This window comes from Maniola hyperantus, chromosome 11 (assembly GCF_902806685.2).
Source record: "Maniola hyperantus chromosome 11, iAphHyp1.2, whole genome shotgun sequence".
In the NCBI taxonomy this organism is placed as follows: Eukaryota; Metazoa; Arthropoda; class Insecta; order Lepidoptera; family Nymphalidae; genus Maniola; species Maniola hyperantus.
In genome coordinates this window covers 11,875,532-11,902,799 of record NC_048546.1, presented here as the reverse complement: position 1 = coordinate 11,902,799, position 27,268 = coordinate 11,875,532, and the positions used below count along the sequence as shown (strand labels likewise).

The following is a 27,268-nucleotide window of genomic DNA, read 5'->3' as shown; positions in this document are numbered from 1 at the left end:
CAGCTATACACATACAGTGTGAAGCAGTCAGGATGGACTGCTTCAAGCTGCGACTGCATATTGAAGTTGAACTACAGACTTCTACGTACTTGCATACACGAACCGCTCAAGCAGTTGCAACTGCTTCGGGCGGTTGGGCGGTCAAGCAGTCGCCAGGTATACAACTGACTGCTAGAGCTGTCGACCGCTCTCGCGCAGTTATCTCCGCCCGCGCTCCTCATTCCACGTCGCGCACGCTTACACACTACATAGTTTTGTCCAGGAAATTGACATTCCTCTAAATTAAATAGCAGCTTTAAATAAAACGAAATTCGTAAATTTACGTTTTTTATTCATTACATAGTAATTAATCAAGTATACCAAGAGTCATAGAAAATGGAAATAAACTTATAATTATTCTGAAAATACATTAAAAATTTAATCGTTAGTGTCCAATATTCTTATGTCAATATTTATACAAAAACACATCATCATGATCAACCCATCACCGGCTCACTACAGAGCGCGGGTCATCTCTCAAAGTGAGAAGGGTTTTGGCCATAGTCTACCACGCTGGCCATGTGCGGATTGGTAGACTTCACACACCTTTGAGAACATTATGGAGAACTCTCAGGCATGCAGGTCTCCTCACGATGTTTTCCTTCACCGTTAAAGTGATATTTAATTAATTAAAACGCACTTAACTCTGAAAAGTTAGAGGTGCGTGCCCGGGATCGAACCCCCGACCTCCGATTAGAAGGCGGACGTCCTAACCACTAGGCTATCACTGCTTATATGTGTATTAGTGTCCTATACTCTTGTCAATATTTAGACAAAAACACATGCGTACGGCGCAAATCAACACAGGAAAGAAGTAGGTAAATATAATATTTCGTCATCATCATACGTGTGTCATCCATTATGCGTGAGTGACGCTATCCTCTACGAAGTCGCGCGCCTCGTCCTGCGTGACGCAGTCGACGTGCGACACCTTGTTGCGGAACTTGACGCCGTAGAACTTGTGCGCGTGCTCCAGCAGCTCCGGCCGGAACGTGGTGGTGATGAACTGCGCGGACGACGACAGCTCGTGGATCATGTTCGCGATCGCCTTGCGGTGCTGCGCGTCGAGCGCCTGTCAACACACGTAATGTTGAAAATATGCAGATAGATTGATACACTGTGGTGTAACGAGAAAGAGACGGCAACAAAACAATGTTGGTCGCCTCGCATAAGTAACGTTGCAGTAGCGACAGCAACGCGACAGTTCATAGATTGTCCGATAGAGGGTGAACTAGAGCTCGATTGCTGTCTCTCTTCTTATTTTGCTTTGTGGTTATTGCTGTCTGTCTGTCTGTAGCCGCTGTTACGTGTGACGTTTGACAGCAATGATCGCGAGATTTACGCCTGTCGCGAGTTCAGTGTAATGTGTGCAATCACCTGGTCAATCTCGTCAAACAGGTAGAAGGGCGCCGGATCGCACTTCTGTATGGCGAAGATGAGGGCCAGCGCCACCAGCGACTTCTGTCCGCCGGAGAGCTGGTTCATCTCGCGCATGTCGCCGTCGCCGCCCGTGAACGACACCTTGATACCCACGCCCGTGAATGGGTCTGCGTTCACACGCTGAAATACATTACGTCATTATTATTAATTAATAGTTACAGAAACCTTGGCGCATATTATGGTGTCAGAAGTGGGATAAGTATGATGTAATATTTGGCCGGGTGTCGATCCACGAGATAATTTCGAACTAGGTCGTCAAAGTCGCAATCGTGAAATCCACGACAGTCACGATCTAGGTCATGTAATCCAGGACGAATTCGCAATCTATGTTCTCAAATCCACGAGGACTAAGTCGCGAACTATGTCGTCAAATCGACGAGGACGAAGTCGCGAGCTAGGTCGTCAAATCCATGAGGACGGAATTGCGAACTAGGCCGTCAAATACACGACAAAGTCAACAGGACGAAGTCGCGAGCAGGGTCGTCTAATGCACGGGGACCAAATGTTGCGCTAGATCGCTAAGACTACGAAGACGAAGTCGCGATCTGTCGTCAAATGGAGCTATGTCGGCAAATGTGTTAAATGGAGCTAGCTGGAGCTGGAGCTAGCTCCTCAAATCCACGAGGACAAAGTTGTGAGGTAAGTCGTCAAATCCACGAGGACGAAATCGCGAGCTAGGTCTTCAAATCTATCAGGACAAAATCACTAGTGAAATATTAGGTAGTTCAGTTCTCACATCAGGGTTGGGATCCTGCTCATCGGGCGCGACCTTCATGATGAGGCTGCCGCGGCCCTGGGGCACCAGCTTCTTGAAAACCTCCGTGAAGTTCTTGCTGACCTGCTTGAACGTGAACTGGATGGCTTCCAGCTTCCTGTGCTCCAGGGTCTCGATCAGCTCTCGAATCTTCTCGCCACTGTTGAATGAGACACAGTTCTAACCATTTTGCCATAACTTGAGCAACTAAAATGGCCAAAATACTAGAAGCGCCGCTATAACGAATTGTTTAGTTTGAAGAGTTTCCACGGAAATTTTTACCCATCGTAATCAACACCCAAGTTATTTCGTTGTCTGATCCTCCTCAAAACTAAGGCTTTGTAGCTACAGTCTAAAATGCAGATGCACCCCTATAGATTGTAACCCGCGTCATGTTGACACTCTAGACCTCAAAAAATATGATACAAATTGATGACGTTGTGTCGGTTTTGTCGGTCTCAACGACAGAGACAGTTCTCTACAAATCTGCTATCTCCTTTTAAACTTTCGGGCGCGTACTGTACAACATACAACAATTACTTGAGTAGGCTAATATGTCAAGTTCACGAAAGACAGGTGATTATTCCGAACAAAGTGACTCGCAATATGCGCTACTTCGATATCTTAACGACTGTAGCGATATACGAAGTATAAAAACCTGAACAAACGTCCAACACACTTATTTGGACAAAAATAATAAGAAATGTATACGGTACAATCATTTTTCATCGTAATTTTATATTTAGTTGTTACACCAATAGTATGTAACGGATTAATTAATGAGAAAAACTCAAACTACAATAATTTTAAAGGCGCAGTGAATTTAAATCAGAATAATGATATAGATTTTAATTTTGATGATGCATTATTAAATATAACTCAACTAACGAAGAAATATGGATATAATATAGAAGAGCATAAAGTTATATCTGAAGACGGTTATATATTATGTCTACATAGAATACCAAGCAAAAAGTCAACTAAAAATAATACTGTCATATTCCTAATGCATGGAATTTTAGATTCCTCAGACAGTTGGTTATTACAAGGGCCTAACAATGCTTTGGCATACGTTCTTGCGGACAAAGGATTTGACGTTTGGATGGGTAACGCAAGAGGCAATAAATATTCCTTTTCGCATACAACTTTGGACAGCAAAAGTTCACAATTCTGGAAGTTTTCCTGGGAAGAAATTGGTCTTTACGACTTGCCAGCGATGATCGACTATGTTTTAAGCACAACGGCCAACGAAAAATTATATTATATCGGACATTCCCAAGGCACGACAGCTTTCTTTGCAATGCTGGCTCTTAAACCTGAATATAACTTTAAAGTGAATATGATGTTCGCTTTAGCACCTATTGCTTGGATAAGTAACGCGAAAAGCCCTATTTTTAAACTTTTTACGCCCGCTTATGAAATATTTGGATACCTGACAGCAAATTCCAACACTTATTCGTCAAATGTAGAGGTCTTTAACAGCATTCCGAAATTATTTTGCAAATTTCTGCCGATCGGTTGCGACAATATATTACAATGGATTATCGGGAATGACTACAAGTTTATAGATGCGAAATTATTGCCTGTTATTTATGCGCATATACCAAGCGGTTCGTCTATACTACAATTTATACATTATGGACAGATGTTTAAATCTGAAAGATTCTGTCGTTTCGATTATGGCCCAAGTGAAAATTTGATTAAATATGGAGTCAACTCACCACCTGATTATGAACTCACCAACGCGACAGTTCCAGTGATACTGTTTTATAGTACAAATGATTGGTTGTCGGATTTGAACGATGTTAAACAGTTGTTTGCTAAGCTGCCGAATGTTTACGACTCTTATAACATAGAAAAGTTCAACCACTTTGATTACATGTACGCTAATGTTGCTAAGGAACTAGTTTACACGAATATTTTGAACAATATAGAAGAATTCGAGCTAATCAAAGACGTATCATAAATAGGGACAAAAAAAAACGAATTAAAAAACAGAAGAAGCAAAAACTAAGGTCAGTGGTACTGATTCTTAGCACACCTAGATTTTAGAGTATTCACATCCCCTATGTAATATGAAAAGGATAGACACAGTTTATCAGTTATAAATTTAATTTAGAGCTGTCAAACCTCGTGACTTTAGCTGCCAGTTGTGACACTATTGTTTAATTTTGTAGCGTGCAATAAAATTTAGTCTTTAAGTGTGAAATTCATGTAGCAGTTTTAGCAATATTAAAAAGAAAAAGATGCAGATACTCGTAAATTTAGTTTAGCATAAGACAGAACAGTAACAAGTAATTTTAGAGTATTCGCACCCTCTTCTTACTATTGTAATATGGAAAGGACAGAAGCAGTTTGACATTTCTACATTTTAATTTTTAGATGGTAAAACCCGTGATTTTAGCACGCACTCGCGAACCTACTGTTTAAATTTGTATTGTGCACTAAAATTTAGAGTCTTTAAATGTGAGTCATGTTCCGTTCCTTTTTTAGCATTAGTAAAAAGAAAAGGATGCAGATACTCTAAATTTAGTTTAGAGAGAGACTAGAGAATCGGGGCCAATATCTTACTAGGACACCATGGTGGCGCCACCGGTCACGCAACAGGTTTTTTATTCAAATTAATTTGTAGTCGTAATTTGTAAATTTAAATTACTAACACTAATTTTTATTTGCCATCTATAGACACTCCCGATATTAACATTAGCATGTCGGTGACGCGACCTTGAAGTTTTTAAAGAAGTTTTACTTCAAAAAGTAAGAAACATACCCAATATCTAGTTCTTCTTTCCTCTTGTATAGTTTCTCCTTTTGTTCCGAGAAGCTTATGAACTGGTCCAAGGCCTTTTTGTTGACATGGTTGTACTTTTTGAGGTGCTGGTTGGCCTTCTCAAGCTCTTTGAACAGCTGAAACCAAAGTAATACGGTATTTTACACCAAGCGAGAAAAAATCTAAAAATGTATAAACAAGGTAATATTAGCAAATAAGCAATCGAAAAATGTTAATTTCAGTTAAAATTATATAGGTAACGAATTTTATAATTCAATAAACACCCGAGCGAAGCCGGGCGGGTCAACTAGTAACATATATATTGACCTGTTTGAGTGACAGCTTCTGATACTTGGTATGCAGATCAGGAGCGTTGGGCAGGGTGCCCAGCGCTGCGATCTTGTCGAGTGACTCCTGCATCTTCTCTTGAAGGAGAACTTCCTTGGACGCCATCTTCTCTAGCCCCTTTGCGTCTTCCTCCATTTTGTCTTGCGCTTCTTTTTCCTGTACATTAAAAATATTATAACATAAAAGTAAATCTATATATATTATATTACAAAAGGTAAATCTGACTGACTGATCTGTCACCGTACAACTCAAACGACTGGACGGATCAGGCTGAAATTTGGCACGCAGATAGCTAGTATGACGTAGACATCCAACGTTGGGATCCCAAGGTGCTGGAATGGCGACCTCACACCGGAAAGCGCAACGTTGGAAGACCCCCCCACTAGATGGACAGATGGACGGACATCAGGCGAGTCGCAGGGAGCCGCTGGATTCAGGCGGCGTAAGACCGTGGCGTGTGGAAAATCCTACAAGAGCAGAGTCCTATAAAGGTGGTAGCAGTGGATGTCTATCGGTTGATGATGATGTATGCCTGGAATATACTATAGGGTATTTGACTCCAATTTTTTATTACTTTATTATAAACTAGGATAAAAATAATGACGTTATGATATGATAAAATAAATGAAAATCAAATTAAATCGATCAAATAACAAAAAAGTTAAAAGCATTTAAACATTTCTGATTAGACAGAGATAGCGATATAGCATTTTGACGTCACACCTTACTAATGCCATAGTAGCTTCGTGCGGTTTCATACAAATTTTCGTTTTGCGAAAAAGGGATAAAAGACCCTCCCACTCCAAAATTAAAATGCCTGTTGTAACTTTGTAAATCTTTGTTGGATTTTAATATTTTTTTCAGCGTACGTCATCATTTTTATCCTAGTTTATAATAAAGTAATAATATATCAAATTAAAAATTAGGAAAATACCCAATTCAGCTAGGTAGGTCCAATTTCGAGAAAGAGGTCAGATTGGGGGACAAATAAACATACTCGTATACAATTTCGAGTGCAGAGCTCTCAACCATTACTGGGTTGGGCGGCATATGTTAGCATTATATTAAAAAAATTAACCTTATGTCTCCATTTATCCAACTCCAGTTTAAGAGCTTTCTCGTTCTTGACGGCGGCCTGCACTTTCCTCTCCACTTCTTCCAACTCCTTGTTGATCTGCCGAATTCTCTTCTCCGTCGCGGCGAGATCGGCTTTGCTGTTGCTGAGGCGTCTCTTGCGATCTTCTACCGATATCTCTTGCAGGGCTTGCACCAACTCGTCTTTACGTCTGGATAGGTAAAATTAGATTTTGAGTAATTCAAAGCGATATGCTTTGAATTACTCAAAGTGAATGCTTTCTCCAGGATTTTCTAATTTTAGTCCGGGAAAATGAGAAATATGCGTCTAGAAGAGGAGGGAGGACAAAGATGGTCACCTAACTCTTTTTCTCTCTATCTAAATCTACAAAAGGATTGACTGACTGACTGATCTATCAACGCACAGCTCAAACTACTGGACGGATCGGGCTGAAATTTGGCATACAGATAGCTTTATGACGTAGAAATCCGCTAAGGATTTGAGAAAATTCAACCCCTAAGTTGGTAAAATAGGGGTTCAAAATTTGTGTAGCCCACGCGGACGAAGTCGCAAGCATAAGCTGAAATAAAATAAGCTTAGAATTACTAGAGGAACATCTATGGTGAAGGTCAAAGCTTAGTTTAAAAAATTAAGGTACAATCTAAAATTTCCTCCACTATATAGAATATTCTAGAATTATAAGGAAAAATATTGTTGCCTTATTAAGTTGTTGGTGAGTAAATTCTCCAGTTTGTTCTTGGTGGCTTCAAGGTTCATCCTTTGACTGAAGGCTTCCTTGTTTTCTTGTGTCAGTCTTCGGATAGCGTCGTTCAGTTCATCTACCTTGCCTTGATCGGCGGTAGAGAGTTGTTCCATTAATTCCTGTGGAAAATTACTTCTATTATTTAATTTTAATAAAATTAAATAATTAAGTGAAGAGGAAAAGTGGATGAGGAATGAGGTGACTGGGCAAATAAGTGATTAGGTGATTATTTTATTAGATAATTAAGTGATTAGGTAATTAAATTTATTTGTTAGAGGGTATCACCCTTATTAATAAAAAATGTTTACTTCAAGCATTAACCTAAGCTACACTTGGACTAGTTACTTCCAGGACCAACGTAGTATTAACTTCGTTTTAACAATGTTATTAATAAACATGGAGCAAGCCCGATTTAACAATGCCAGCCTTACTTCAGAATGACAGTGTGCACGTGTGGCAGCCCCTTTATTTAAAAGTAAAAGAGAGAGTCAGCGAACGAAGTGAATGCTGTGTGTGACAGTGACAGACGATATAGACCTGCGGACCTATAACTGTGACAGTATTTTTTGTTGACATTGACTTCACAGCTGATAACTTGTACGCCATTTTTGTTTTGCATTTTTAACCGGCTTTCCAAAAGGAGGAGGTTCTCAATTCGGCGCGTTTTTGTAAACCGATGTCTCCTAGATTTCTGGCCGATTTGCATAGTTTTTTTTAATTAGTAGAGGAAGTTCGCGAGATATTACCATAAAAATGTATGGATCCAAGTATTTAATCCTGACGCTGCAGGAGTGCCGCACTCATAGGCCATTTGAATTTGAAAAGTATTGATGGCAATTAATTACTCAGAAAATGCTTCAGTTTCACTTTATATTATCAATGAAATAATCTGAATTGATCTTGTAGGTAAGTACATAACTAATTTGCGTTACAAACATGGTATGAAAACACAAATCTCATTAATCAAAAATCGTTTTATTGAATATTATCATACACAACATAAACGCTATGGCTGATGGTCAAAATATGCATACTTAGTGCGTAGATTATGCTTAGTCAGTCGTTAAACCATGTGGCACCAAGGAGTAAATTTTACACCGAGAGTAGAGTCGCATTATTTTACTTCCTCCTTACTCTATGTTTATTAATACAGAATGTAGCTACTACTGACTTACACGGAATAAAGTTAATCTCGCTCTGGTCCATGTTTATTAATAAGAGTGACTCTTTTAGTATTTTAGAAATGAATAAACCGTTGTGGCGACTCGGTGTTTTCTTTAATACATTACAGTGGCGCAGTCGGTAGGATAAGTTTTCTAAAAGTTGTTTTGAATGTTGGGCAAGATGTCGGTTGGCAAATTAGGCGAGTTTAATCTCAGTTCGGGTACTTGGAGTACCTATATCGATCGGATAAAACAATATTTTTTGGCCAATGACGTTAAGGTTAATCTACAAGTGCCTACGTTGCCACTAAGTCTTAATTTTTTGTCTTTAGATTCAGCTCTCTGCTTACCTGGTGTAGCTCCGACTCGAGCCCTTCCTTGGTGGCCTGCATGGCCTCAAGGCTGGAACGACACTGGGCCAGCGAGCGTTCCTTGGGCCCACGGAACCGCTCAATGGAGGCTAGCTCCTCCTTCATCAGTCGGATGTCAGCCTTTACTTTGTCAAATATGTCCCTGACAAACAAAATAATCTCTCTGAATCTGGGAATCTACTTTGCAAACTGGTGGTAGCTAAACTACCACTGGGTGTAACCAGAACCCTATCGAAAACTTAGCGATATTGTTATACTACCTAAACACAATCCGATGACAATAACCATTTGCCTCATTTTTAGTTTAGTGATTTAGTATTTTCCGGACTCGCAATGTATAGCGAGCAAAACTCAGGTCAATGCCCCGCCTACGACGCGGCATTGACTCCGAGTGGCCTACTTACGCAACGCTCGTTGACCTCTAGCGTCAGTCAGATGTTTTATTTACAATGTAACGTAAACTTTTACAAATTTATTGGATTTTTATATTTTTTGCGTTTTTTTGTGGTATCATATATTATCATTAATACTATCACCTGTCTTCGTTTTTGCCAGCGTTCTGGTTACGCTCTGTATAATATTAAGCGGCGTAAACCTGTATGTACTTACTTAGCCTTGCCCTGTTTGGTCTCAGTACGTTGCATTTCAGACACGATGGTGTTAATGCTCGTCTCGGTCTTGTTGAGTTCTTGTCGCAGCGTCGCCAGTTCATCTTCGAGCGTGGAGATTTGTTCCATCAACTCCGACCTTGTCTTCTGCATTTCCAAACGCGAGCGGGATTGGTTGAAGTAGCCGCCAGTGAGGGAGCCTTTTGATGATACCTTAAAAAAGAAAATATTACTGAAATCTTCAATGGCTCGGAGATATTAATTTTAGTTAGACCTGGGAAAAATAATGATTCGAAAAATAAATTTTGGTTTACCCACTCGAGAATACCTGGTTAAATTAGGGTTTAATCATTATAACGTCTCTTACCGTTCGTTTCGTAGTTAATTCGTACCTTTTAAGAGATTATCCAACTAGCATAGCCACAGAACCCTTCTTTATGTGTTCTCATAACACTTTACCAGTTTTTGTGTCTTTAAAAATGTCATACAACATACCTGGTCACCCTCTAAGGTGACGCAATCCAAATTGAACTGCTTGCCTAATTCTGTGGCACACTCCAAATTCCTGCAGATGAGGGTTTTGCCGAAGATATACTTCATCGCCTTGGCGTACTTCAGGTCGAACTTCAGCTTATGCACCATGGCTATTGCGTTCTGTAAGCAATACGATCTTTTTAACTTACTACAAAACGTAACTTTATTGAATTCGTTATGTTGACAGATGGTTGAAGAAATTGAAAAACAATTCATCATCATCAAACGATAAACGTCCACAGCTGGACATAGTCTATTGTAGGGATTTTTACACGCCAGTCTTGCGCCGCCTAAATTCAGCGGCTCCCTGCGACTCGTATGATGTTCGACTTGTCTAATTGGTAGACCCCCAGTCTACCAAGACTGGGCTTTCCGTGCGAAGTCGCCATTCCAGAACCTTGCGACCCCAACATATATAGTTTTTCGGACTATTTTCCCTGCCCTTTGCCACCCTAGCCTTGTCCTGCTTTAGGTGACCTGGTCTTGGCACTCACATTGTCATTGGGATAGACCATGTCCCTGACTTGCAGGCGGTTGAGCGGCATGAAGGTGACCTCTCCCGGCAGACTCTGTCGGTTCATCTCCTTCAGGATCTTTGTGCCTACTGTGTCGGACTCCACGATGTGATGGAAGAGCCGGTTGCCAGCCGTTACCTGCACAGATTCAATTAATTAAGGCTCACAATTTTTTTAAATAAAAATAACGAGCAAACAAGCATTTGCAGCACCAGAGGAACCGCCAATGCGTTGCCGGCTTTTCAGGATTGTTGGTCCACCTCTTGAATAACCCCATGTTGTAATCTAGTAGGAACACCGTCGAAGGGAGTTGATTCCACAGTTTGCATGTGCGTGGGAAAAAAGATCTGGCACATCAGGCTGGAAGTCTTGAGCAATTCCGCTTGTGACATAAGCGAATGCGAATGTGACCTAAGCAAATGCGAATGTGACATAAGCGAATGCGAATGTGACATATTGAAATGTTTTGGGAGCGCCATATTGCGACACATTTGGCGCGCATAATCCACTCGGAATCCTGCTTGATATTTTTACTAGCCTCAATTTTTTACAAGATAGGCTTGAGTTTGAAGAAAATCAAAGGAAAATGGAAAACTAAAAAAGATGTAATAGATAGATAGTGGTTAGGACGTCCGCCTTCTAATCGAAGGTCGGGGGTTCGATCCCGGGCACGCACCTCTAACTTTTCGGAGTTATGTGTGTTTTAATGATTAAATATCACTTGATTCACTTGCATTTAACGTGAAGGAAAACATCGTGAGGAAACCTGCAGGAGTTCTCTACAATGTTCTCAAAGGTGTGTGAACTCTACCAATCAGCTGCACATGGCCAGCATGGTAGACCATGGCCAAACCCTTCTCACTGTGAGAGGAGGCCCGTGCTCTGCAGTGAGCCGGCGATGGGATGATCATGATGATGAATCATAGTCACCTCAACAGCTGTATAAATGCGGTCTTATCGCAGGTAAAGTTCTCAATGACGGGCCCATAGCGTGGCTATCTTGGCCCACTCCCCGCCTCGCTCCTGGAACGTCTCCAGCACTTTGCGCACGCTGTCTCGGCCGTTGAGGATGTTATCTAGTCAGTAATCATAATCACCTCAACAGCTGTATAAATGGTCTTATCGCAGGTAAAGTTCTCAATGACGGGCCCATAGTACTGCGTGGCTATTTTGGCCCACTCCCCGCCTCGCTCCTGGAACGTCTCCAGCACTTTGCGCACGCTGTCTCGGCCGTTGAGGATGGGCTACAAATTATTACTTTTTAAAATAATTCTTAAAAAACTATAAACCAACCAAGTGCGAGTCAGATTCGCGGGCTAAAGGTTCCGTAATCGAGTATTTTTTAGACATTTTGCATGATAAATCAAAAACAATTATTCATAAAAATAAATAAAAATCTGTTTTAGAATGTACAGGTAAAGCCCTTTCATATGATAATCCACTTGATATAGCAATTTTTCTTTGAAAGTCGAAAATAGCAATATTTGTTAATGAACACATCTTAATTTTTCTTTGTGATGTCTTTGTGATTTATTTCTTTACTTGTGCTATTAAGACCTACCTACCTGCCAAATTTCATGATTCTAGGTAAACGGGAAGTACCCTATAGGTTTGCTTTTGACAGACGACAGACGGACGAGCGGACGGAATCCACGATCATCAGCTATTAACCAATAAATCAAAAGAAATCTAGCGAACTCAGTAGTGATTGTGTTGTTTAAACTTGTAATATAATACCTTTCCCGCCATGGAACGTAACGCTTGGTCGGCCTTAGCCAGGTCTTCCTTTAGTGACGATAAGTTCTGTGTCAACGTTGTCTCTTTACGCCACAGCTCACTAAAATACAAATCGAAAAATATTAATTTTGTTTGCGAACCGCTTATTAGTTCGGCCACTCAACACGCATGCATACCATATCCATAGATGCACGCGCTTGCGCACATCCACACACTCAAACGCACTCTAAGACGCACATCTACACACTCAGGAGTCAATGTGTCCTGACTCCTGAGTGTTTGCCCGCACGCACGCACGCGCACGCACACACACACAGACACACACACACACACAAACGCGCGCGCGCCAGCACATGCGTGAAGTATCCATATACGTAAGCACACGCATACAGATGAAGAAGTAAAACATACGAGAAAAGTGTCACGAAAACTCGATGCATCTTTTTCTTCCATACCATATACCACGCTAAGTAGAGTCGGCACAACATGTATTTTTCTTCCACTCACTTTTGTCATCCGTCAACGCATTATCCACACATGCACAATGCACATATAGGTAATCTTACGTTCAAATTTCGCTCACTGCAGGTATCTGCTTTCCTTTGTTGGGGAAAAGACTAAAATACTCACTTCCTGGCACTCTGTTCTTGATCCTTCCGTTTCTTGCACTCGTAATACTGTTTGTTGTGCTCGTCGATGGCAACTCTTTGCCTCTCCATCTCCTTAGTGGTTTCCTCTATACGTTTCTCGAGTTCCGTCAGTTTGACACCGTCTCGGCGCAGGTCTTCTCGTAACTTGGCTTCATGGTCTTTTTTGTCCTTTATTTGCTTGACTAAGGACCTAGAAAAAAATTATACAATATTAAACAGAAGAAATTGTTGTTTTGAGTTTTTGCTAATTTGAGATGTGCGCGCGACATGCGTTTTTGTAGTGCGTGTATGGTGCTTCTATGGAGCGTATGTGGTGCGATGTTAAGCATGTGTGGTTCATGAATCATGGGTGTGTGGTGCATGTGTCGTGTGTGTGGTGGTGCATGTGTCGTGTGTGTGGTGCATGTGTCGTGTGTGTGGTGCGTGTGTAGTGCGTGTTTGGTGGGTGTGTAGAGGGCGAGTGATGAGAGTGATTAGCGTTCTGGTGCAAGAGCCGTGCGTGTATGGTGTGTATTTGAATCGTCTGTGGTGTGTGTGTGGACTATGTGGTGCGTGTGTGAAGCATATGAGGTGCGTGTGACTTACTTGAGCTCCTTCTCGATCCATCGGTCTCGGTCCTGCTTGGAGGTGAACTGAGTCCCTCGGCCCTGCTTAGCGTACAGCTCCTGCCGCTTCTGCTGGTTGAGCGTTAAGGCGCGCGTACACTCTTCCTCACGCGCCTTCATTTCTTCGTATTTGGGCTTCAATTCCTCCAACTCGCGCTCTTTTTCGGCTATCTGTTGCCGTAAGCGCTCCAGTTCCCCTTCGGCTCTTTCCTGTTAATTTTTTTTTAAAATTTAGATACAGGTTAGCCCTTGACTGCAATCTCACCTGGTGGTAAGTGACGATGCAGTCTAAGATGGTAGCGGGCTAACCTGGAAGGGGTATGGCAGTTGTGAATAAGCCCATGCCCCTTTGGTTTCTACACGGCATCGTACCGGAACGCTAAATCGCTTGGCGGTACGGCTTTGCCGGTAGGGTGGTAACTTTTTTTTTTTTTTTTTTGATATTTCAAAGCCATCTGCAATCAGTCATTGGATGGACTTTTATCAGATTTTTATGAGTGCATTCAAGGTTGAGAGAAGGTCACTCCATCAAGAAACTCTTCTCATAATGCTTTCGCTGGCTTTAGTGTGTACTTGACAGTTCTTCTACTGTGACTCTTTTCAGCCTACTAACTCTGCTGCATGTGGTAAGTGACACTGCCAGACTATTTGCATGGACTTCAAGCCTGGCCTTGTGTTTCTTTGCATTAATATTTATTTCTTCTTTAATTGTGGGCATTCCAAGATATTCGTGTATTTCTGTTGTTTTGGTAAACCACGGGGCATTGAGTATTGTGCGAAAGACTGAATTTTGATATCGCTGTAGTATTTCTATGTTAGAGTTGCTGGCTGTGCCCCACAACTCCAAACCATATGTCCATACAGGTTTTAGGAAGCTCTTGTATATGAGTATTTTGTTATTGAGTGATAGTCTAGAGTGTCTGCCAAGTAACCACATTAGCGATCTAGTGCGAATACGCAGCTCTTCTCTCTTTTTTTTAATATGTGCTTGCCATGTTTGCCTTCTATCAAGATGCATACCAAGGTACTTGGCAACATTACCATGTGGCAGAGTCTCGTTACCAAGTTTCACCTGTGGGCAATCTTCGGGTCTAAGCGCAAAGGTTACGTGGGTTGATTTGGATGCACTAGCTTTGATTCTCCACTTTCGCATCCACTTATCAATATTATCCAAGTGGCCCTGTAATCTCTGGGATGCTACTTTTGGATTTGGGTGACTACTCAGTGCCGCTGTATCGTCTGCAAACGTCGCGGTAAGGATACTTGGTGTTTCGGGTAGGTCGGCCGTGTATAGGGTGTAAAGGATCGGTCCTAGCACTGATCCCTGCGGAACACCAGCTTTGATATCGTAGAACTGGGAACAGTTATCTCCCACTACGACCTGGAATATCCTGTCTTGCAAATACGACTTCAGCAGAGTATAAATGTTGTGAGGAAAGTTAATCTTTACTTTGTATAAAAGGCCTTTGTGCCAAACTCTGTCAAAGGCCTGCTGAACATCCAAAAATGCGGCTGAGCAATATTCTTTTTTTTCTAGGGACTGCCTTACTTTGTTAACTACTCTATGGATTTGTTCTACGGTTGAGTGACCTTGTCTGAAGCCAAATTGGTGATCTGGTATAAGAGCTTCTTTTGTAATAATAGCTTTCATGCGACATAGAAGAAGTTTTTCAAAGAGCTTTGATATGACAGGTAGTAGGCTGATGGGTCTATATGATGAGACAATAAAGGGGTCTTTCCCAGGTTTTGGTATCATAATTATATGAGAAACTTTCCATACTTGTGGGAAATAGGATGTCCTAAGTATACAGTTGAAAAGTGTTGTGAGAAAGACAATGGCTTTCTTTGGGAGCTGCTTAAGGACTTCTCCAGTTATAAGGTCAAATCCTGGAGCTTTCCTGTTTTCAAGGTGTTTTATTGCTCGTGAGACTTCGGCTGGGGTAAAACACTTTATAGGAAGACTAAGTTGGAGATCGCTATTCAGGTAATCATCAATTTCATTCTCATTATTGTAAGTTTCATCCCTTGTGTTCGGAGTAAAAATTGTATCGAGAAATTGTGCATACACTTCTGCCTTATGAGAGTCAGTTTTTGCCCATGTGTTATCATCCAGTTTCAGCGGGTGTGATTGAACCTGCGGGCCAGTAGTCGACTTAATAGCCTTCCATAAGGAATGCTCGTTATTGCCTGTCGGAGACATATTTTCTAATCTGTTTTGAAGGGTTTCATCTTCTACTTCTCTCAGATATGCTTTTAGGTCATGAATGGCTTTATTAAGTAGCGATTTGTCTTTTGCTCTTCGTTGCGTTTGCCATATTCTTCTTAGGCGTCTTTTCTCCATCACTTTTTCTTTAGTCAGGAAAGGTACATTTTGGAACGCAAGTTCTTTGGCTGTTTCTTGGGGTGTACTTAACCAGCAAGCTTTTTGCACCAAGTTTGTGAAATTGATCGTTGCTATTTCAATTTCACCCTCTGTCTTAAGAGAAACGTTTAGGTTAATGTGTTCAGTAATAAACTCGCTAAATGCATACCAGTCAGTTCTTTTATTGTATAGATGTCGTTTAGGGTTTTTATCAATTATAGTAGTGCTGATAGTAGCGATAATAGGCGAGTGATCATCTGAAGTATCGTAACAACTTTCTATCATTAGATAGTGTTCTGTAAAACCTTTATAGAGAAAGAAATCTAGAAGGTCTGGCCTTCTGTTCGGATCTGCAGGAAAGTATGTTGGCTCTCCTGTACTGAGCACTTTAGTGTTGTTTTTATCCATTGCATTTTTTAATTCCCTACCCCTGGTTAAAGTAAGTCTAGAACCCCAGCATTCATTTTTCGCATTCCAATCGCCACCTGCTAAGAATCTTGGGCCCAAAGATTTGATAAATTTGGTAAAGGTAGCTTCATCTATCTTATGCTTTGGAGGGCAGTATACAGCAGTCACATTAAATATACCAATTTTATCGTGTACACATATTGTTGTTGCTTGTATATATTCTGTGCGGAATGATGGTGCAAGATTGTGCTTGATGTTCTTTCTTACGAGTATTGCAGTGCCTCCGTGACTTGTACCGTCGGGGTGATTAGTCACATACACGCAAAATTCTTGAAGCGAAAAGGCTGTTGCATCTGTTAAGTGTGACTCACTTATGAGCATAATGTCAACTTTGTTTATGTTTATCATTGTTAGTAATTCTAGTTTATGGCCTGAAAGGTCGTTTATGTTCCATGCTGCTATTCTAAGTGCCGTTAGTTGGCGAGTTTGTTAATGACTGTGGTCAGCAAGCCCATAAGAGTGCTCATTTGTCCAATTAGTATATCTAGCTTTTCAGCTTGTTTTATGAGAAGATGTTCGAGTTTTTCTAGATTTGTTGTGTCTTTGTTGGCAGCAGCTTGTGCATATGTTTTTCTAGTAGATTTGGGTCTTTCACTACGGTTTTTATGTTCAGGTTGCTCTGGCTTGCAGTCTGTATACTTTTGGCTTGCTGGGTCATCTTTCTCCCAGGGTCCTTCTGTTTGCATGTTGGTAGCCTTGGGTTGATTTGGTCTGTTGTACATATTTGTCTGATTGCTTTTCTTATTAAATTTTCTATTTTTAATTTCCAGATAAACATTGCAACCTTTGTAGTTGGCAGGATGGTCGCCAAGACATAGGGCACACTTAGCTGGAGTATTACGATCCTTTTTGGTGCATTCAGTAGTTTTGTGTGCTCCTGCGCATTTGACGCATCTATAGGGTCTCATGCAGTTATTTTGCGTGTGCCCATATTGTTGGCAACGTTTACATTGTGGCACTGTGGTACACACACAGGGTGGTAACTAGCCACGGCCGAAGCCTCCCACCAGACCAGACCAGAAATTTAGAAATTATAAAATTCCAAATCCCTGCCAGGAATCGAACCCGGGACCTCCCACTAATAAGACCACAGCGCTTACCACTGCGCTAGGGAGATCGTCAAATGTTAAATATTAATATTAAATCCATGTCATATCCATACTAATATTATAAATGCGAAAGTGTCTGTCTGTCTGTCTGTCTGTCTGCTAGCTTTTCACGGCTCAACCGTTTAACCGATTTTGACGAAATTCGGTACAGAGATAGCTTACATCCCGGGGGAAGGACATAGGATACTTTTTATCCTGGAAAATTGAAGAGTTCCCACAGGATTTTTAAAAAGCTAAATCAACGCGGACGAAGTTGCGGGCATCCTGGATTCTGGCATTATTATTTGTAGTCACGAAAGTATACGGCAATTAGGTGTATAAGGTGAGAAGTAGCTGAGATAGACGGTCGCTTGTTACACATACCTTTGATTTGTTGTCGCCGTCGACGTCGTCAGTTAAGTCCTTAATAGCTAGTTCCAGTTTAGTCTTTTCTCGCAATAGCTGCTGTTGTTCAGTCGACAGTATATCTTTCTCTTCGCGCGCCGCCGCTACGTCTTTGCGGGCATCCTTCAGTTTTCTATGAGATTACAACAAAATAATACAATCAATCAAACTGAATAATAGCGAACACTATTGAACAGGAAGATTATCAAGATTATGATGAAAATTAGAAAAATCAATTAGAATGTTTAAACTGGTAAGAAGTGAAACTTCAGATTTTCCAAAGAAATAATGCCATCCTAGAATTTGTAAATGGACGTAATTTCCTGTAATTAACACCCTAAAAAGCCTCGGAAACGCTTGAAAATTAGCAAAAACATAAATCTGTGCGCGAATCACGGTAATTTCGGATTACTATGCAAAATATTTTTAAGCAAAAATACATTTGTAACTAAGCATCAAAATGTTAACATGTATCCTTCAAAGGTACGGAATTCTTGGTGCACGAGTCCAACTCGCGTTTGAACGGTTTTTTACATAGTGATTTGGTTTACAAAAGTGTGGTGTAATTTATGTTCACGCATGCTTTAGCAGTCACTCTAGGAGCTACCGGCCGCTACCATTTCAATGACTTATGGGCAAAGTCTAATAAATAGTGATTATGCACGATGATACCTATCAATGTCATATTTACTTGTTGGACTCCCGCACGTGGTCCTGCGCCTCTCGCACCATGTCCGCATAATGTTGCTGCTCTTTGCCGCTGTTGGCTCGTATTTTTTCCAGCTACAAGAAAAAAACAATTAAATGAGATAAGCGCTATGTAAAATTTCAGAATTTCTTTCCAGAGATGAATCATTATAAAAAAAAAAAATTAGTGCTCACCTACATTATACATATTAATATGTAAAAGGAACTCCTGTGTAAAGATTTCTACCCAACAATTTAAGAGTGAAGCCACACGATTCGTTGCGTTGACGATGCGGCGCCTAAGCGGTGCTGGTGCGTCATCCTACATAGAAATCGCTGTACCATACCACACGATGACTTACGACGTCGTGCGGCGCCGCACCACACACGCAACGGATTCAGGCAGTGGTCCGACCGCCGACGATGAACGAGAAACTATAAACGAGTTGGCGATCAGCGGGAAGCGAGTGTGTAGTTTCGATAGTTTTATCGCCGGGCCATAAGCGAGTGTGCAAGTGCGACGAGCGACTACTCGCGCCTTCGCCCGCGGTCGTTCAGTCCTGTGCAAACCTGCGCGCGCGTTACACGTGTTCAAGCGAGCGAGCATCGCTGAACGAATATAGCTGACCGAGTTTATTTTTGAAAGCTCGTCGCTCAGCGACAAAACTAGTAAAGCGAGTCGTCGCCGGCAGTGTGAACAGTCAGAGAGCTCTTTCGTTTACACGGAATGTACATTTATTGTGCGTTTCTTGAGAGAAAATCGCCGATAGTTAGTAGTTTTCTCGCCGGCGGTCGGACCACTGCCTAAGGATCAGAGAGCCGAGGCGGGGTGGAGTGGTGCGTTGCACCCAGACCCAATACTATAATCCACAGCGGTGCGGCGCCGTAACGCACCGGAAACGCATCGTGTGGCCTCAGTCTAAGCTTTGCATTGTGTCTAATTCTGTTATTCAAAATTTATAAACTAAACTAAAATGACAGGCACAAATCTACGTACGTCTTCGAGTTTTCGCTTATTCTCCCTATGTTCAGTATCATGTATGATGAATTCCAAGACTCGTCTGGACCGATCCCACTTCTGATACTCTTTCAACTCTTCCTTTTCTTCTTCTAACGTTTTGAGACGCTCTTCAATTGTTTGGAGGAAGTCGTTGATTTTCTCCACCTGTAAGAGGGAGAATTTGAGATTTGAAAGATATTTTCAGATTAGCTCTGGGCTGCAAATTGGGTGATGATGTAGCCTAAGATGGAGCGCGCTTGTCTATCTAGATATTCACACTTAATTTGATGGTACTTATATTAAAAATGGATTAAAAGCAGATGCCAGCAAAGCATTCCTTATCCTAGCGGTTTGAATTAGAAATGACGAAGCAAGCGCTTCGTACGTGTCCGTGGTATTTCGACTACATCTTATGGGTGCAGACCTTGACGATGCCTTACAGTGTCTTGTTAGTAGAAAGGTGAAGGTACCGAGACACAAAGTTCTTTAGCACATACTCTGAATCCTATAGAATACAGATAGACAGGCAACTTTGCGCCGATGTTCCAAACTTTGTAGCTTTTATCATCATCATCATCATCATAATCAACCCATCACCGGCTTACAGAGAACGGGTCTCCTCTCGGAGTGAGAAGGGTTTTGGCCACAGTCTACCAAGCTGGCCATGTGCAGATTGGTAGACTTCACAAACCTTTGAGAACATTATGGAGAAGTCTCAGGCATGCAGGTTTCCTCACGATGTTTTTCTTCACTGTTAAAGCAAGTGATATTTAATTTTTTTTTTTTTTTTTTAAAGAATATTAGCCATATTAAATGACTAATATTCCCCTTTCCTCTCCAATTAAGCGTCAAGCTTGTGCTAGGAGTAGGTACGACAATAGTGCAACGGGCGGGATTTGAACCGTCGACCTTTCGGTTTTCAGTCCACTCCTATACCGGTTGAGCTATTGAGGCTCTTAAAAAATGCACATAACTCCGAAAAGTTAGAGGTGCGTGTCCGGGATCGCACCCCCGACCTCCGATTAGAAGGTGGACGTCCTAACCACTATGCTATCACAGCTTCTAGTAGCTGTTATAATCTCTTGTATTATAGGGGATGCTAAAATGAAGCATGTAAAAATAACTTTTTAGAGGAGTAGCTAATAACGCTCGCTTTAGTTCAAAGGTTCCGCAAGGCCGGAGATGGGTTGAAATAAATCATCATCATGATCATGATCAACTACGGCCTTCTCTCAGAATGAGAAAGGTTTAGGAAAGTCTGCCACACTATCCCAGTGCGGAGCGGCAGACTTCACACACCTTTGAGAACATTATGGAAATTCTCAGGCAATGCACGATATTTTGTAAAAATACCGTAAATAATAATGAATTACCGACTTTGTAGAAGTTGTAAAGAAAAAAAACAGGCCAAGTGCGAGTCAGGCTCGCACAATGAGGGTTCCGTACTACAGTCGTATTTTTTCGACATTTTGCAGGATAATTCAATAACTATGATACATAAAAATAAATAAAAATCTGTTTTAGAATGCAGAGGTGAAGACCTTTCATAAGATACCCCACTTGATATAGTTATCTTACTTAGAAAATTGGAAATTCTAATTATTAGTTCATGACCACAATTTAATTTTTTTTGTGTTTGTGTTTGTAACCACAAATTCACGGTTTTCAGATTTTTCCCCAAATGTCAGCTATAAGATCTACCTACCTGTCAAATTTCATGATTCTAGGTCAACGGAAAGTAGGTAGGTTTCTTGACAGACCGACAGACAGACAACAAAGTGATCCTATAAGGGTTCCGTTTTTCCTTTTGAGGTACGGAACCCTAAAAAGAAGATAAAAATCAGTGTAGCACATATTCTTTATACCTTGCCAACAGTCTCTTTGAGTATAGTGACGGATTCCTCTCTGCGCTCGTCGTACACCCTGGTCCCAGCCACCTCTCTCAAGAGCTTCAACCTTTGAGAGTCTGGCGCTATAGCCATTTGGTTAATCTGTGGATTGAATTGCAATCTGTGGATTACTTTCATAGTTTGTTAACGTGGCTAATTCTGTTGTACACAATCTCTAAAGTAAAATATATTGTTATCCCTTTTAATATCTATCCTTATATTTCATACCTCATCATCATCATGATCAACCCATCACCGGCTCACTACAGAGCACAGGTCTCCTCTCAGAGTGAGAAAGGTTTTTGGCCATAGTATACCACGCTGGCCAAGTGCGGATTGGCAGACTTCACACACCTTTGAGAACATTATGGAGAACTCTCAGACATGCAGGTTTCCTCACGATGTTTTCCTTCAAAGCAAGCAAGTGATATTTTAATTACTTAAAAACGCACATAACTCCGAAAAGTTAGAGGTGCGTGCCTGGGATCGAACCCCCGACCTCCGATTGGAAGGCGGACGTCCTAACCACTAGGCTACCACAGCTATTTCATACCTATCCCTTCCAAAATGCTTTGTGCAGAAAAGGATAGAAGCTTTTGAACTGTCAATTTAGTTTGGAGAATATGCACAATAGAACTCTGAATTTTTTTTAACAGATAGCTTCAATATCCCTGAGTGGACATAAATTACAGGCTATAAATTATCGAGAATAATGCACAGGGTCACCCGGACGAAAAGCTAGTATATGATACTAGCTTATGCTCGCGACTTCGTCCGCGCGGACTACACAAATTTCATCCCCTTAGGGGTTGATTTTTTTTTTTTTTTCATAGAATATTAGCCACGTTAAATGACTAATATTCCCCTTTCCTCTCCAACTAAGCGTCAGGCTTGTGCTAGGAGTAGGTACGACAATAGTGCAACGGGCGGGGTTTGAACCGTCGACCTTTCGGTTTTCAGTCCACTCCTTTACCGGTTGAGCTATCGAGGCTCTTAATTTTCAAAAATCCTTTGTTAGCGGAAACCTATGTCATAATAGCAATCTGCATGCCAAATTACAGCCCGATCCATCTAGTAGTTTGAGCTGTGCGTTGATAGATCAGTCAGTCAGTCACCTTTTCCTTTTATATACATGGACTAGCTTATGCTGGCGACTTCGTCCGCGTGGACTACACAAATTTCAAACCCCTATTTCACCCTCTTAGGAGTTGAATTTTCAAAATTCCTTTCTTAGCAGATGCCTACATCATAATAGCTATCTGCATGCCAAATTTCAGCCCGATCCGTCCAGTAGTTTGAGCTGTGCGTTGATAGATCAGTCAGTCAGTCACCTTTTCCTTTTATATATTTAGATTGTTAGTATACAAACCTTGCCCTGTTTGACAATGTAGTATGGGTTAGAGTTGGACAGGCCGGCACTCTCAAGCAGGTTCAGCACTTCAGAGCGAGGCACCAACTTCTTGTTCAAGAAGAACTGGTCTTTCTTGGTACCGATCACTCGCCGCAGGAATATCTCATCTTTCTCGATCTAGGGATTAACATTTTCTCTTGTGTATTTTGTTGTAAAGTCAAAGTCAAATCATTTATTTATTCAAAATAGCTGTAACCCGTCGGAAATATCTGACCCGCTGGAATGCGCTTCCCGTCGTGCTTCTCCGTAGCTCACCCATTTTCGCCTATCCAGTACCCAAAGAGTATATAAACACTACGTTCTACCAGTACCGTTGCCAACACAAGCACGTTGCATGACGTCATTAAACCCAGGTACTCAGATATTTCCGACGGGTTGTACTAGTGTACACTTTTTGATTGTTGGATTTGTAAGATAATGATGGTGATAATAATTAATTACAACTTAAGCTTAAAACTAAAGCTACCAGGGTTCCAAACCTGCCCTGGTCTGAGAAGAAGCCCATCACAATTTCAGCCAGATATTCTTTTTATCATAACCACTTTACAATATCACTAATAAAAACTATCAAAGCTCTTAAGGCAAGTCATGTCCAAGCTTTCTTATCATTTAAATAATTGTAATAGGATTATGAAAACTGAACTTGTTAAGAGACATCTCCAACATTTACTGAGCCTGGTGCCAAAATTCATGCAAAAGTGTTTTTGATAGAAAACAAAGGGTTATAATTAAAAAAGAATTGATTAATTGTGTTCAGAGAAAGAGGTTTCTCTCTTAGTGCAACACTTAGTGTTACAAAATCTAACATTTTTGTCTTTTTAATAAATAATTATTTATAAACACCATAATTTTAATCCTGAGGTGTGATGAATTATTGAAATGCGGTGTGGAATTTGACATTCGTTATGAATTATGATTCGATTTTTCGCCGTTGACGAGTAAGGCAGGTTGGCCGAGTGGTCTAAGGCGCCAGATTTAAGCTCTGGTTCCCGAGAGGGAGCGTGGGTTCGAACCCCACACCTGACAAAGTAGAATTTTTTTTTCTTTTTTTTTTTAATATTAAGTAGACTCCAATACCAAAATTAACCCAACGTCAAAAAATCAAACAGTTTTATTTAGCTAATTATTACTGTGCGTGTTTTATTTAGTTTGCCTGTGTGTCAAATCTAGTAATTGAAATTTTACCCCCAACCACTGAGCGTATTTCAAAGAAATACTTAAGAACCCAGCAGCGGCGACACGTCGCCTGCCGCTGCTGCCTGCGGTCCGCTATGGACTTGTAACTTCGTTTGCCAGTACAAGACAATTAAGGTGTTCCAGTTACAACTCAATCGATTTAATCGGCAGCAGTCTCCACTGTGACGTAAGGATGTATAATGCGAAAGGATTCACCATATTTGCTCTATAAACTAAAGTACAGTTTACAGTCTACTACATAAGAGTTCTACTCTCAGAACAAATACCTGTAGAAGTAGCCCTATTGTGACTCATAATGTAATAGCGAGATAGCTAAATGTATTTAAGCTTTTATTAGATGATGCCCGCGACTTCGTCCGCGTGGATTTAGGTTTTTCAAAAATCCCGCGGGAACTCTTTGATTTTCCGGGATAAAAAGTAGCCTATGTCCTTCCCCGAGATGCAAGCTATCACTGTACCAAATTTCGTCAAAATCGGTTGAACGGATAGGCCGTAAAAGGCTAGCAGACAGACAGACAGACAGACACACTTTCGCATTTATAATATTAGTATGGATGACAAATGATTATTTTTTGTCCTTATCACTGTGGCAATCATTCATCATGGTTATAAAACAATGTGAATTGAGATTATGTTGACTCAAGTATTTCAAAGAAATAATTGATTTTGACTGAAAATTGAATACAATTTTTCTTTTTGAAGTTATTGTGCATTGGTGGGTTGCAGTATACTAGGCTACAGTAGCCGAAGCGAACGTCAAATAGAAGGAATAACATTTCACAAGTACCTCTGCTTGAGTGAGAGGGACTATAGTCCACCTTATAGAAACCTTCACACTTCTGGCGCTTTTAAAGTAAAATTCAAAAAACATCTTTTAATTATTCAAAAATTACAGATTTAGTCAAAATTTATTTAATTTATTTATCTTACCAAATTTCACTTCCTCATCCACACCTTGCGAGCTATTTATTTTATTTCATTTTTTTGCTTTATTATACAAAAAAAAAAACTATCGTACAATTTTCCTATTCTTACAATTTACAACATCTATTTCAATGTATTATTTCTTATTTCTTCTTTTATGTCCTAAATCACTTTAAATTTAAAAACTTTAAACACTTTATTTCATTTTATTTATCCATTTACTCGCCAACTTTATATATTCTATGCCACTGACGTTTTGGTAATATTTAAAAGGTGGTCACTGAAAATCAGCGTTGGGGCGTCTGGTACCTCAGATATTTTCTCTAGAGTCTAGAGGTTTGTGTCTGAGGGGCTCGACGTCTCAACACAAGCTGAGTGGCCTACCTGTTCGAGGTGTTGCACTGCTGTACAGGACGATATTGCCTACACCATGTACCACCTATATACCTCGAATAAACATTATTCTATTCTATTCTACAGTATGAGGCAGAAAGTAATGTACGCATGTACATTATGAGATACTAGATGATGCCAGTGACTGTCTATGTAGATTTAGATTTATAAAAATCCCTTGGAGACTTTTTAGGGTTCCGTAGTAAAGAAGGAACCCTTATAGTTTCGCCATGTCCGTCCGTCCGTCCTCGGTTAATCTCAGAGACTACTAGTGCTAGAAATGTGTAATTTGGCATGGATATAAGTATATTAATCACACTGACAAAGTGGGGATGAATTTTTTTTTCTCGTCTACCCCATAGTGTGGGGTATAGTTGAATAGTTCTTTTAAAAATACTGTGGGTGTGGGAACATCATTTTTCGATTTCTAGATCCGTTTGTAAAATATGATGTTTTAAAGTGCTAATTTTTATTAGTCAAGTGTGCCCCCCTCTATCAGCCAAATGGTAGTGTATGGTAGGATCGTGAAAAAAATTCACAGCAGTAGTATATATAATCAATTTTAAAGGTAAACTATCATGGCTAAGTAGAGATCACAGGTTAAGGAGTTATATCTGTTTTTGAGGATTGTGACTACGGAACCCTACACTGCGCGTGGTCTGCCACGCACTTGGCCAGTTTTTAAATATCTGGGATATACAGTAGTATATTTCAGTCTCCAGCATTCAAGCTATCGCTGTACCATGAATGATGCAATAAATGATGATGCAACTTTATCCATGTGAATTTAGATTTTTAAAAATCCCATTGGAACTTTGGGACCAAAATTTGCCTATGTCCTTCCACAGGATGCAAGCTATCGTTGTACCAAAATATCATGAAAATCGGTTAAACAGATGGGCTGTAAAAACCTAACAGCTAAGCTAGACAGGTAGACAGACAGACAGGCACACTTTCTTATTTATAATATTAGTATGGATTTACTGGTATTCTGTTGTCGGAGTTGTCGAATATAATCTCAACGAAGGCGGAGATCACCCGTGGACCCGTCCCCTCGTGTAGCAGCGCCAGCCTCTGTTCTGGCCGCAGATGCGAGAACTCATCGCTGAGCACAAACTGGATGGCTGGAATTCAATAGTAATTTGGTGTTAGTTCTTACATGTGTACCTACCAACAACTATTGTCATAAGAAAAAGGATTTCATAATTATTTGGACTTGCCTTATACACAATTACATTTTTTATCTCAATAACTTTATTAGGGTTCCATACCTCAAAAGTAAAAAGGAACCCTTTTAGAATCACTTTGTTGTCTGTACATTTGTCAAGAAAACGGGTACTTCCCGTTGACCTAGAATCATGAAATTTGGCCAGTAGGTAGATCTAACGCACAAAGTAAAGGAAAAAATCCGAAAATCATGAATTTGTGGTTACATCACAAAAAAAAATTAAGATGTGTTCATGAATGTAACAAGTATTTTCAACTTTCAATATATTAACTAGTAAGTGTCTTGCACCTTGGTCCACGATAATTTATATTGTTTTATATCCCTTTTTTGGGGTCAAATCAGGGGTTAAACACGAACAAGTTCAACAACAATATGGGGATTAGAATAATTGTATATGTTTTTTGGTGTGTAAGTAAATAAAATAATTTTATTGGAATGAGTAGTTAAGTACTTACCATGGAAAAAGTTACTTTTCCCAGAACCGTTACGGCCAACAACTACATTGTGCCGTTTGTCGAACGGCTCTACAACAATTTGTTCGCGATAACTCTTGAAACCCTGAATTATCACCTGAAAATGAACAGAATAAGCATAACACAACATGAAAATTTTCACCGTAACTCTTTATTTTACGTCATAATGCAAACGTTGAAATAAAATATTCCATAAGACAATTAGAAGATAGAAAATAATTATGTAATCCATATTTTTACCTGTTTTATATGCATTTTTGCAACTTTAAGACATGTATTTTAAGTTATTTAAATTAGTTCACTTGATTCTTCATATGCGATCAGCGATTTCGCCGCCACAATTCGCCGCCATCACCGCCGCCATTTGTCAT

The 27,268-nt window shown here is 40.5% G+C and overlaps 2 protein-coding genes and 1 non-coding gene across 4 annotated transcripts; 2 read left to right on the top strand and 1 right to left on the bottom strand.

The window, feature by feature from the left end:
* Positions 1-314: 314 nt before the first annotated feature.
* Positions 315-27,268, bottom strand: SMC3 (structural maintenance of chromosomes 3). Of its 2 annotated transcripts, XR_011237286.1 has the most exons (24): positions 27,138-27,268; positions 26,880-26,994; positions 26,181-26,320; positions 22,641-22,799; positions 21,248-21,373; positions 19,380-19,547; positions 18,387-18,478; positions 17,675-17,828; positions 13,353-13,582; positions 12,748-12,957; positions 12,118-12,217; positions 11,478-11,624; positions 10,360-10,518; positions 9,827-9,985; positions 9,333-9,544; positions 8,703-8,865; positions 7,145-7,308; positions 6,430-6,637; positions 5,331-5,507; positions 5,004-5,140; positions 2,216-2,393; positions 1,417-1,599; positions 830-1,111; positions 315-782 (listed from the first exon to the last, which is right to left on the bottom strand). XR_011237286.1 is itself a non-coding variant. In XM_034973098.2 (23 exons), the coding sequence occupies exons 1-23, from the start codon at positions 27,150-27,152 to the stop codon at positions 899-901; spliced, it is 3,609 nt and encodes a 1,202-aa protein (XP_034828989.1). In that variant the 5' UTR covers positions 27,153-27,268; the 3' UTR covers positions 828-898. The 2 variants fall into 2 exon arrangements, 1 of the variants encoding a protein (XP_034828989.1); XM_034973098.2 differs by lacking the exon at positions 315-782 and having other exon boundaries at positions 828-1,111.
* On the top strand, positions 2,937-4,199 carry LOC138403041 (lipase 3-like). The gene has a single exon (XM_069501991.1). The coding sequence runs from the start codon at positions 2,937-2,939 to the stop codon at positions 4,197-4,199; it is 1,263 nt and encodes a 420-aa protein (XP_069358092.1).
* Positions 23,625-23,708, top strand: TRNAL-UAA (transfer RNA leucine (anticodon UAA)). Its single transcript has one exon. It is a non-coding gene; the product is annotated as a tRNA-Leu (tRNA).

Bases quoted from the DNA above. Each gene is read 5' to 3' on its own strand.
- LOC138403041 (XM_069501991.1), top strand. From the start codon at position 2,937: ATGTATACGGTACAATCATTTTTCATCGTAATTTTATATTTAGTTGTT.
- SMC3 (XM_034973098.2), bottom strand. The intron at 10,519-11,477 runs GTGATTATGATT...GAATCTGTGCAG, and splicing joins CCATTTATACAGCTGTTGAG to GTAACGGCTGGCAACCGGCT. The intron at 1,600-2,215 runs GTGAGAACTGAA...AATGTATTTCAG, and splicing joins AGCAGGATCCCAACCCTGAT to CGTGTGAACGCAGACCCATT.